General features: G+C 43.1%; 1 protein-coding gene across 1 annotated transcript in view; it reads right to left on the bottom strand.

Annotated features, from left to right (window-relative positions):
* Positions 1–9132, bottom strand: part of foxk1 (forkhead box K1) — a 65410-nt gene extending 56278 nt beyond the window's left edge. The window contains 2 exon segments of the mRNA XM_078417625.1: positions 8599–9033; positions 9035–9132. Of these exon segments, the coding sequence (XP_078273751.1) occupies positions 8599–9033; positions 9035–9132 (533 nt within the window).
* Between the last annotated feature and the right edge of the window lie 3919 nt (positions 9133–13051).

The raw sequence follows: 13051 nt of genomic DNA, 5'->3' as shown, positions 1-13051 counted from the left end.
TGCAGATACTATTCTCACGTTTCCAAGCACATCTAAGTCATCAACATATGTCCATAAAGGCTGTCAGCCTCCTTCAGATAGACACAAAGTGCCGGAGTAACTCAGTAGGTCAGGCATCATCTCTGGAGGCTAAGGATAGGTGCTGTTTCAGATCGGGACCCTTCTTCAGCCTGGAGTACATTTTTCACAAGTTTCTGTCCATGTCAATTTCCTCTCCGTACTTCTGATACAAACTCTTCTTTTCCATTGGTCTCATTTTATTAATCAACTGTATGCCATATGTTTCTAAAAATCCACACAGACATCTACCACATTCCCTGCATCACTTGCTTCATCAAAGAACTCTATCAGCTAGTCAAACACAAGATATCTTTAACAAATCTCTGCTGGTTCTTCGTTATCAGTTTAAAAATCGGCAAACGCCTATTAACTATTTCCCCAATTTCTGATTCTAAAATCTTCCTCACAACCAATGTTAAACTGACAGGTATCATTCTTTGAGCAAAGTTATTGCACTTGGCATTTTCCAGTCCTTTGTATCATGAGAGGATTGGAAGCATATAGCAAGCATCTCCAGCTCCATAATCCCTTCTGCTCTCTTGTCCAACATACATACACAAGATAGTCCAGTGAAGTTGAAAATAGGCTTGATCCAGAGTGGAACAATTTAAGCATCTTTTCGGGTGACTTTGCACCATCCGGATATTCAACTCATGATTTTTTTTGACAGGATTTTTATGTACCCTCGCAATTTACCCTGATAAATTATGTTAACAGTAGAACAGAGTACAAAATTCATTGACAGCATTACTTTCAACATTGACTGATCACATTCTTATTTCTCATTGAAACTGTGATATTTTAAAAAGGTGAACTGTGTGATCTGTAAATTCCGCTCACATGTGCCTGTATTGCAGTACCTGTGAAGGTGAAGGCCACGGTTACAGTCACTCAGAGTCATTCCAGCTAATGCATCTCCCAGGTTGCTGCTCACTGCTGCATTACAGAGACCACCCAAACTCCATATTTAATGAGAGAATTGCATTTCCTGCAGTCCACTAGAAAAGGCAAATGCAATGGGCAATGGCTTGCACTACAGGCTTCTCTAGAGCATTCACGTTTATAGACTGCGTTTTTGAACTTTAAAAACATACATTACATCAACACAGAATACCACTTTCCAGTCATTCCCTCTCTTTTCAGGAGGATTGCAACATCACAGCAAAGCCTGCTGCAATCTCCATTTCCATAGATACGAACATGGTGAATTGATGGCCCAAAAATATGTTTACACAACTCCAAAAAGATCCTGTCAAAAATCGGTTTAACCCAGAGTAGATCAATTTTGTGCACATTTCTAGATGTACGAACTGAATAATGATAACTCCTTTCTTGCTTCTTAATTATTCAAATGGATAAATATAACTATGTAATCTTATTTACCTGCAAGCAGCAAATAACCCACACACAATAATGTTCAGTTAAGCTTTGCCCTCATTAAGATCATAGAATGCCTATAAATGCACATAATGCTGCAACATTCCACAATGAGAAAAACTAGTACATTCCCATGACTAAATAATAAAAATAAAGAACTGACATGATGCAAACACCCCATAAAACTCTGTCGTTACAGAAACAAACTGCCAAAAGTAACAAATGAACATCCAAACATATTAGCTGGGAGTAAACCTGGCAATTCTTGTCATTTATGATGTTTTTCTAACACACTACAGGTATATGATTACATTAACAAAACACTACTTTGTCATTTATAATTGTAACTTATACCATTATTCATATTTTACGATGAAAAGCGCAACAGTACAAGGGAATGGAAGAATCCATCTTATCCTTGTTGACATAAAAGAGACAAGCCTTCCATGGTAGAAAACACATAATTTCCAATTAGTGCTGACAAAAGTCGCACTATAATGTGTTAATTCATCAGAATACAGTTCTTCTGGGTGTATTGAAACATTACATCACTGCAAATCACACAATTACTTTTATTAATAGCAATAGAACAATATTGAAGAACCAAACACAATGAATTTATATCTCAATGCAACGGTGACCCCAAATATTCTGCTAACACCACGAGATCTTACCAAGAAGGAAACGGAAACAAATTATAACCTCAGAGCAAGATATTTTCAATTCTAAGAAATGTTGCAGACCCGACATAGATACGCTGTGCTTCCAACATTTCCGTATTTACCTCGTACGCCAGAGGAATCCAAAAGTAGTACGCAAGCATTTGATAGTAGAAATCGGATACATCCAAAATGTGACACCCAGGTTTCTATTCTAACCGAAGATATTTATTCACAAAATGCTGGAGTAACTCAGCAGGTCAGGCAGCATCTCGGGAGAGAAGGAATGGGTGACGTTTCGGGTCGAGACCCTTCTTCAGACTGAAGAAGGGTCTCGACCCGAAACATCACCCATTCCTTCTCTCCCAAGATGCTGCCTGACCTGCTGAGTTACTCCAGCATTTTGTGAATAAATATCTTCGATTTGTACCAGCATCTGCATTTATCTTCTTATATTTCTATTCTAACCCACTGATGCACAACATATGGCCCACTACCACCTCAAAAAGCAGCTATGTAAGAACTTTTGATCATGTAAAAAGCCATCCCAACCTTAATTTATTACGGCATACTCCAGGAGGAAAGAATTCCTCAGGAATTCCATAAGATTTCTCTTGGAACTGCGGAATAATTGACCTCACACTAAGAACATAGAACAGTACAGCATACGAGCAAGCTCTGTGATTGATGATGTCTGTTGCCGACCACGGCGCCAATTTAAATAGAACTGTACAGAATTGTCCAGAACAGCTGATTCAGTGGCAAGGAGCTCCAAGATGACAAAAGAACACACCCCACAGTATAAACTTAGCACACACATACTGATGGACACAGATTTTGCCCACACCATTTTTCCTCAATCTATTTCTTTCCAACATCCTCCCCTACCTTTCCTCGGTAGCCAATTCTTCAGTCTCCCTCTATTCTTGCCTAACTACCTCCCTCAGTCTCACCCCTAATCACTCGCCTGCCCTCTCAATTTCCCCACTCTCCACCATCTCAGAAAAGCAGCCAACATAATCAAAGACTTGTCCCACTCCAGTCATTCCTTCTGCTCCCATTGGGCAGAAAAGTACGGAAGCTTTAAAGCGGCATCATCATAGTCAGGAGCAGCTCTGACCCCTCTGTTAACCGGCTTCTGAATGGTCGCGTACTGTCTCATTCACTTCCAACCCATTGCAGACATTGAACTTGTCTCTGGAAATGTTGCTCTACAATGCTGAGACTCTGAGTTCTGAACTCTGTATCTTTGCTTTACTTACTGTACTTTGAGTTTGGCCTGATTATATTTATGTACAAAATTATCAGTTTTGAGCGGTTAGCATGCAAAACAAAGCTTTTCACTGTACCTCGGTACACCGGTTACCAAGCTTACGGAACTGGGTCTCTGCGCATCCCTCTGCAATTCGGATCCTCGACTTCCTCATCCACAGACCACAGCCTGTCGAATTGGCAGAAATACTTCTTCCTCGTTAACAATCAGTACAGGAGCACCTCAAGGCTGCGTGCTCAGCCCCCTGCTCTACTCACTCGATACTCATGACTCATGTGTAGCCGGACGGACACAGTGCAAACTCCATCTTCAAGTTTGCCAAGGACACCACCATTGTTGGCTGAATTACAGATGGTGATGGGTCAGAGGATAGAAGTGAGATCGACCGATTGACCAAATGGTGTCAGCACAACAACCTGGCTCTCAATATCAGTAAAACCAATGAACTGATTGTGGACTTTGGAAGAGGAAAGATGAGGACCCACAATCCTGTTTATATCAACAGGACGATGGTGGAGTGAGTCAAAAACTTCAAATTCCTGGGCATGCATATTTCCAAAGGTCTTTCCTGGACCCAGCTCACTGATGAAATTATAAATAAAGCACATCAACGCCTCTACTTCCTGAGAAGACTACGGAGATTCAGTATGTCAGAGAGGATTCTCTTGAACTTCTTCAGGTGTAAAGTAGAGAGCACATTGACTGGTTGAATCATGACCTGGTTCGGCACCTTGAATGCCCGGGAGTAGAAAAGACTGCAAAAAGTTGTGAACGCTGCCCAGTCCATCATTGGCTCTGACCTCCCCAACATCGAAGGGATTTATAAGAGTCGCTGTCTCAAAAAGGCAGCCAGCATCATCAGAGACACACACCATCCTGGCCACACACTCATTTCACCCCTGCCATCGGGAAGAAGGTACAGGAGCCTGAAAACCTGAACGTCCAGTTTCAGGAACAGCTTCTTCCCTGCAGCCATCAGGCTATTAAACACTACAACCTCAAATAAGCTCTGAACTTTCTATCTGGAACACATGACAAAAACACACTCTTGACACAACAATAAGCCTAAAGAATACGCTGGACTCAACTTTACCCCTTCTCTCTGGGGGCCATCTACTCATTTTCCCCAAATTTTAAACCATTTTTTCCCCCCCAGTCCCAACAGTCCCGCTGCACAACCTGACAACTGGGATCGGATCAATGGCACTGCTGCAGAGTTGATGTCTTCCAGCGCTAGAGACCAAGGTTCCATCCAGACTACGGGTGCTGTCTGTATGGAGTTTATAGCGTTCTTCCTGTGTTTGTGTCCTACATGGGTTTTCTCGGGGTACACTGTTTTCCTTCAACACTCCAAAGAGACACAGATGAATTGGTTTCTGTGAATTGTAAATCGTTCCTAGTGTGTAGGATAGTGCTAGTGTACAGGGTGATTGCTGGTCGGCGCAGACTCGGTGGGGCGAAGGGCCTGTTTCCACACTCTACCTTTAAAGTCTATGGTCAGATGGCAAAACCAGAATCACCTTGTGAGAATCCTCAACTGCTGGACATCATCAGATTATAGACACAAGAAACTGGAGTAACTCAGCGGGAGAGTCGAGCATCTCTGGAGAGAAGGAATGGGTGACGTTTCGGGTCGAGACCCTTCTTCAGACGAAGGGACCCAACCCAAAATGTCACATATCTATGTTCTCCTGAAATACTACTTGACCCACTGTGTTTCTCCAGCACTATATGTTCCGTTGATTTTCAAGTAGAACACTAGACATGTGCGCTGAGTTTACTGGATATGTGGAGCAATAAATAACATTATGCTTTGTATCTAGAGATGATTGGCCACATTACTTTGCTTCTGTGTTATTTGGCCACCTTTGTCATTGCAGTACGGATTTTCATCCTTGAAGTGCAAATATTGTTTACACACTTGCTTCAAAGTAAACAACACACTTGTTCGTGCCAATGTCTCCATTACCAAACCACTATTTTAACATATTCTGAATCTGACCCATGACATCTACAATTACAATAATTTCCAAGAACTACCTTTTTATTATAATTTAAGTCTTACATGTGTTCTAGAATCACCAGAAGCTCGAACTTGAAAAATAAACAGTGGAGCATTTTAAAAATTAGAACATGGGTATTGTTGACATATCCACAAATTCACAAGTTATAGTAGAATTAGGTCATTTGGCCAATCGAGTCCACTCTGCCATTCAATCATGGCTGATCTCTGCATCCTAAACCCATTTTCCTGCCTTCTCCTCATAACCCTTGACACCTAATCATGAATTCAACATCCATTTTACCCACCTATTTTACACACACTTCCATCGTCGGCTTTGATCTGTCCTTTTCACACCTTAAATCCACTTTGTACCCTTCCATATCTCTAGTTTGCCTCTCCCCTGACTCTGTCCGAAGAAGGGTCTCGACCCGAAACATCACCTATTCCTTCTCTTCAGAGATGCTGCCTGTCCCGCTGAGTTACTCCAGCATTTTGTGTCTATCTTCGGTGTAAACCAGCATCTGCAGTTTTTTCTTACCCACCAATAATTGCCCTTGGAACGGCATGCTGCTTTCTTGAACTGCTGCAGTCTGTGAGATGAGCGATTTGGGCGGCAAGGATGGCAACTCCCACCACAGTACGCAGAGTTACAAATCTTAATAATAAACAAAATGGTTTGTTTTGGATGAAAAAACAACAGTCAGGCAATGGTGGAATTTTATCCTTTGGTACCAAGGCAATGTGGCTTACGTGTTCGGTTACTGTTCTGGGGTTTCCAATCATACTCACTCTGCTTTGAGAGATTAACAGAGAAGACCACGGGGACAGGAAATTACGACAAAGGAATTTAATTCTGAATATTTTTTCAAATCACCTGAAAAAACAGCTGAGCTTGACAAAGGAAGCTACCCAAGAAAAACTGTTGTTCTTCCTAACAGATAAGAGTTACTCAATAATAAATAAAATGGAACCTGAAAATGATACAATCCCACATGGGAGTGCGATCTCCAAAAGAAAATCACAACACAACTTAGACAGTCTGCAGCACCACTTGCAGGAAATTTTTATTAACTCTACATGTAAAATCACCAGTAAACCCAAACGTGTGACGAAAGCAGTCTCTTACAAATCAAGTAAAACTAATTTCTAAGATGCCTTATTTCCTGTGAAACTGAGTCACAAACCTTACAAAGAGAAATTCCCTAAGTCAAATTCTGAGAAATGGTAGAAATATTTTCAGAAATTTCATTTCTCTGGAAGTAGAATACATTCAGATGATACGTCAATGGGAAGATGCCAACAAAGCCAGGTCAACAATTCAGTTATCAAGCCCAGTTTCATGAATGGAAATAGTAAAAGGCATTTCCTCTAACTGTGAAGGAAGGAACTGCAGATATTGGTTTACATCAAAGATTGACACAAAGTGCTGGAGTAATTCAGCGGGACAGGCAGCATCTCTGGTTAAGCTATCCAGTTAAAAAGAAGTTGTTGTGTGCGTACAGGGCCCATAAAAGCTGCCTCTGACGCCTAAGAATGCAATAAATTTATAAACAAAATACTAAGTTATGGAAGTGATACATTTAACAAAAGCATAATTAGCAGACTGCAAATTAAAACTAATTAAAAGAAACTCATTCTTTCCTCTTCAAATCGGATCTAAAAATGTGTTTGCTGAATGCTGATACAAAATACAGCTCATTAAAACTACAATCCTCTGATACTAAATGAAAGACTTTCAATTATAGCCTATGAGTAAATCATAAATACATTACCATTATTTTTAAACAATGTGTAATTTGAAGGATCTGTTTGCCTAAAAACAAAATGAATGTAGTTAGCATTTCTACAAGGTTATTTCCTCGCTCGTCATTTAATGCTATAGTCAGTCTCCTGTGTTCAACTGTTTTGTTTTAAACTGGCCCTCTTGTCAAAAGGTTGTGGTTCAAAGTCCATCGCAAGTACCTGAGCAAATTACCTAAACAATCCGGGACACATGATATCAGATCATTGTGCTGTCAAAGATGGGTGTCCTTCACACTGAATCTTCTACCACATATGTGAAACAGGCTTGATGAATATTTTCTAAAGTTTAGGCAAAGTTTACCCCTGAACAATGCACCAAAAAAAACAGACTCTCTGGTTATGTGTAGGATGGACCCCCAGATAGATGCTGGTTTAAATCGAAGATAGACAAGCCCTTACTTAATGCAAGTTGGTGGCGTAACAGTGTATGGAGTGAAATGTAATTGTTTTGGGAGAACTTTGGGATGTCTTATGGTGGAGAAAGGCACTCTCGTAACTGAAGGAGAGGGGTTGGAACAGTTTATCTTATTTAAACCTATTACTTTTTATTCCGTGTACACACACAGAAATGTGCATAAGAGAAATAAAACCTACATAAATAATAAAACAATTTACAAGTCACAGGACAATCCTATTAAATGAAAGACAATTCTTAAGTAGAGGGACTTTGTGATTGCACTGGCAAATAGTTGGAAGACCTTTAAGAGACGTTGTATTTCATTTTTGCAAGGTTGTAAGCAACTTTTTATAATAAAGAACCTACAACACTGCACCACAAATTGATTAAAAAATATATATAATTCTAGTTTTGGCAATTATTCAGGGTTCTGAAATATTCATGCAATAAATGTCCAAATATTGGGGATAATGAAATATTGATTTTTAAAAATGTACGGGTCCAATTGTTAAGGATTATTAAGGAGTTAAAAGAAATACAGATGCAAAATTATTCAAGTGTTGGGAATTACAGTATTAAGTAGTTATGAAATAATATTGATACAAAAAAACATGCATGGATCCAAGAGTTAGGGATTGTTAAGGGGTTAAGAAATATAGATGCAAAATGTTTCCAAGTGTTGGGGATTATTCAGGGGTTCTGATATATTGATGCAAAATATAAAGCATGGGTCCAAATATGTAAATATTAGAATCACCTAACATCATTCGCATCAATTTATTTGTTTTTATTATGGTTTCTCTCTGGCTGAGGCAGCTTTGACACGCTGTCTGCTCGCTCTGTTTACATTGGGTGGCTGCGGCCTAGACGCCAGGTGGGAGTCTCCGGCCTCGAGTAGCTGCCGAGCGGCCTGAGTCAGCCGTGGGGCTGGGGTTCGGCTCCAACTCCCAGGTCGGCGTAGGCCTCATGTTTTAATAAAACTCTCACACACACACACACACAAGGAGCGGGTTTCGCTACTCACTGTCGCGGCAGCATCAGCGGCGGCGCTCCCCGCCTCTGGAAGGCGCCGTCCACGAAGACGCCGTTCTTGCCCAGGCACCTGAGGTAAAAGTGCGGCTCCTGGAAGGCGATCTGCAGGTGGCGGCGGGAGATGAAGCTCGAGTGGCCCATGTTGACGTCCACCGGGCCCTGGCTGGAGTCTCGGCCGATCGTAACCGACGGCTGCCGCATCAGGTACTCGAAGTCGCGGCCTTCGAGTTTGGCGACGGCGGCGTCGGGCGGGGCCTGCGGGTCGAGGCCTAGCTCCCAGCGCATGACGCCGGCCTTGAGTTGACCGCCGTGCCGGCTCGGGCTGCAAGGGGCCGACTTGAGAGCCAGCAGCGCTCGGGCGCCCGTGTCGTCGCCTTCGCTGTCAGAGGGCAGCAGGACGGCCTGCATGTCGCGGGCTGGGCCGGGCCGTGGGAGAGTGAGAGGGCGCCGGGGTAGCTCCGAGGGGCCTGTGATCGAGCGCAGCCTCGGCTCGGCGGCTGGAGCAGCGCCGTGTGAGAGGAGTCATAACACGCCGGGAGGAGGGAGGGAGGAAGGAAGGAAGGGGGCGGAGGAGAGAAAACCCGGCCTGGATCCCGCGCAGTGCAGCAAACAGGTTTACATTTATCATTGTACCCAGTAGTTAGTTAGTATTAAGTTTACCCATTGGACCCAGGACCAGTACAGTGCAGTGAAAAGCATTGTTCTGCATGCTCACCATCAAGTTATTTAGTTACTCACTTTAGTTTATTGTCATGTGTACTGAGGTACAGTGAAGAGCGTTGTTCTTCATGATATCCATCAAGTTAGTTAGTTAAAGAAAAGAGGATAGGCACAAAAAGCTGGAGTAACTCAGCGGGTCAAACTCCATAACTGGTGAAAAGGAATACGTGATGTTTTGGGTTGAGACCATTCTTCAGACTGAGTGGAAATGGAAACGAGAGATATACACGGTGATATAGAATGAATAAGTCAAGTTTATTAGTCGCATACACATACAAGATGTGCAGTGAAATGAAAGGTCACCCACAGTCCAGCAATAGAGCAATAAAAATAAACAATTTCACACACAATCACAACCAACACAAAACAAAAAAAAGAAACATCCAAAACTGTGATAAATAATGATGATAAAGGATTAGTTTAGTTTATTGTCACGTGTACCTAGGTACAGTGAAAAGCTTTGTTCTGCATGCTATCCATCAAGCTATTTACCTATTCACCTATTCCTTTTCTTCAGAGATGCTGTCTGACCTGCTGAGTTACTCCACCTTTTTGTGTCTATCTTCAGTTTAAACCAGCATCTGCAGTCCTTTCCTCCACAAATTATTTAATTAGTTAGTTAGTTAAAGAAAAGAAGAATACAGCGTGGAAACAGGCCCTTCAGACCACCGAGCCCACGCCGCCCAGTGAGGCAACTTCTCTGGAGAAAGTGGATAGGAGACATTTTGAATCGGGACTCTTTCTCAGACTGTATACAATACATCATGCCAAACTCAAAGTACAGACACAAAGGATTCAAATACTAGCAGGCATACCTTTAAGGTCTTCTTATCGAGTCCACATCACAAGATTAGAAATTGTTCAGCCAAAGCTGAACACACTTCTCGGCATCTGCATACAATGGCCTCTTGCGCTTCTTGTGGTTCTTGTGCGTAGTGGTGGAAAGATTGGTGGAAACAGGGCCGCCATGTGAATGCTCTTTCCTTGACCTCACCTTTAAGGTGAGAGGGGTTTAAAGGAGATGTGCGGGGCAAGTTTTTTACACAGAGGGGGGTGAGTGTCTGTAACGCACTGCCAGATTTGGTGCTGGAGTCACAATAGATCTAAAAGGCTTTTGGCTAGGCATATGGATGTGCAGGGAATGGAGGCATATAGATTATGGGCAGGTTGATAAGAGATGGTCTTGGCATCATGCTCGGCACAGAAATTGTGGGCTGAAGTGCCTGTACTTGTGCTGAACTGTTCTATGTTCTATAAGGAACTGCAGCTACAAACTCCTGCACCTATTTTTTATGTTTCTATGTCTAAACAAAAACACAAAATGCTGGAGTAACTCAGCGGGCCATACAGAATCTCTGAAGAACATGGACAGGGGATGTTTTAGGTCAGGACCCGGGTCTGAAGAAGGATACCAACCTAAAACATCTCCTATCCACATTCTCCAGAGGGTAGCTAATGTTATCCCACTTTTCAAGAAAGGAGGGAGAGAGAAAACGGGAAATTATAGACCAGTTTGTCTGACATCAGTGGTGGGGAAGATGCTGGAGTCAATTATAAAAGACGAAATTGCGGAGCATTTGGATCGCAGTATTAGGATCGTTCCGAGTCAGCATGGATTTACGAAGGGGAAATCGTGCTTGACTAATCTACTGGAATTTTTTGAGGATGTAACTAGGAAAATTGACAGGGGAGAGCCGGTGGATGTGGTGTACCTCGACTTTCAGAAAGCCTTCGACAAGGTCCCACATAGGAGATCGGTGGGCAAAATTAGAGAACATGGTATTGGAGGTAGGGTACTGACATGGATAGAAAGTTGGTTGACAGACAGAAAGCAAAGAATGGGGATAAATGGGTCCCTTTCAGAATGGCAGGCAGTGACTAGTGGGGTACCGCAAGGCTCGGTGTTGGGACCGCAGCTATTTACAATATACATCAATGACTTGGATGAAGGGATTAAAAGTACCATTAGCAAATTTGCCGATGATACAAAGCTAGGTGGCAGTGTGAACTGTGAGGAAGATGCTATGAGGTTGCAGGGTGACTTGGACAGGTTGTGTGAGTGGGCAGATGCATGGCAGATGCAGTTTAATGTGGATAAGTGTGAGGTTATCCACTTTGGTGGTAAGAATAGGAAGGCAGATTATTATTTGAATGGTGTCAAGTTAGGAAAAGGGGACGTACAACGTGATCTGGGTGTCTTAGTGCATCAGTCACTGAAAGGAAGCATGCAGGTACAGCAGGCAGTGAAGAAAGCCAATGGAATGTTGGTCTTCATAACAAGAGGAGTTGAGTATAGGAGCAAAGAGGTCCTTCTGCAGGTGTACAGGGCCCTAGTGAGACCGCACCTGGAGTAATGTGTGCAGTTTTGGTCTCAAAATTTGAGGAAGGATATTCTTGCTATTGAGGGCGTGCAGCGTAGGTTTACTAGGTTAATTCCCGGAATGGCGGGACTGTCATATGTTGAAAGACTGGAGCGACTAGGTTTGTATACACTGGAATTTAGAAGGATGAGAGGGGATCTTATCGAAACGTATAAGATTATTAAGGGGTTGGACATGTTAGAGGCAGGAAACATGTTCCCAATGTTGGGGGAGTCCAGAACCAGGGGCCACAGTTTAAGAATAAGGGGTAGGCCATTTAGAACAGAGATGAGGAAAAACCTTTTTAGTCAGAGAGTTGTGAATCTGTGGAATTCTCTGCCTCAGAGGGCAGTGGAGGCCAATTCTCTGAATACATTCAAGAGAGAGCTAGATAGAGCTCTTAAGGATAGCGGAGTCAGGGGGTATGGGGAGAAAGCAGGAACGGGGTACTGATTGAGAATGATCAGCCATGATCACATTGAATGGCGGTGCTGGCTCGAAGGGCCGAATGGCCTACTCCTGCACCTATTGTCTATTGTCTAAAATGAGGTAGAGGAGACTTGGGTTGTTATTTAGAGTATGGAAGGACTGTTCGGAAGCCTGATAACAAAGAGGAAGAGGCTGTTCCTGAGTCTGATGGTGCGTGCTTTCATGGTTGATTCGAAGGTAGACACAAAGTGCTGGAGTAACTCAGCGGGTCAGGCAGCATCTCGGGAGAGAAGGAATGGGTGACGTTTCGGGTCGAGACCCTTCTTCGTGGTTGATTGATTGACAGATAAAACAAGCTCTTAGGCCCAGTGACTCCATGCTGAGTGGCAATCTCCTGTTCACACTATTCCTATGTCATTCCACTTTCTCATCCACTTCTTATACATTAAGGGCAATTTTACTGAGCCCAGTTAACCTACAAACCCTCACGTCTTCGGGATGTGGGAGGAAACCAGGGCACCCAGAGGGAACCTACGCAGTCACTGGGAGAACATGTAAACCCCGCAAAGACAGCACCCGAGGCCTGGATTGAACCCATGCCTCCGCCTTTGTGAGGCAGCAGCTCTACCAGCTGTGCCACTCTGCCATCCCGAGACTAAGTCCAACTTTGCAATGACAAAGTCTAATGCCAGCCAAGGGGTAGAGGTAAATCGGACAATAGACAATAGACAATAGGTGAAGGCGTAGGCCATTTGGCCCTTTGAGCCAGCACCACCATTCAATGTGATCATGGCTGATCATTCTGAATCAGTACCCCGTTCCTGCCTTCTCCCCATACCCCCTGACTCCGCTATCCTTAAGAGCTCTATCTAGCTCTCTCTTGAATGCATTCAGAGAATTGGCCTCCACTGCCTTCTGAGGCAGAGAATTCCACAG

Source organism: Rhinoraja longicauda, chromosome 21, assembly GCF_053455715.1.
Source record: "Rhinoraja longicauda isolate Sanriku21f chromosome 21, sRhiLon1.1, whole genome shotgun sequence".
Lineage (NCBI taxonomy): Eukaryota > Metazoa > Chordata > Chondrichthyes > Rajiformes > Arhynchobatidae > Rhinoraja > Rhinoraja longicauda.
This window is presented reverse-complemented; position numbering and strand designations above follow the sequence as displayed.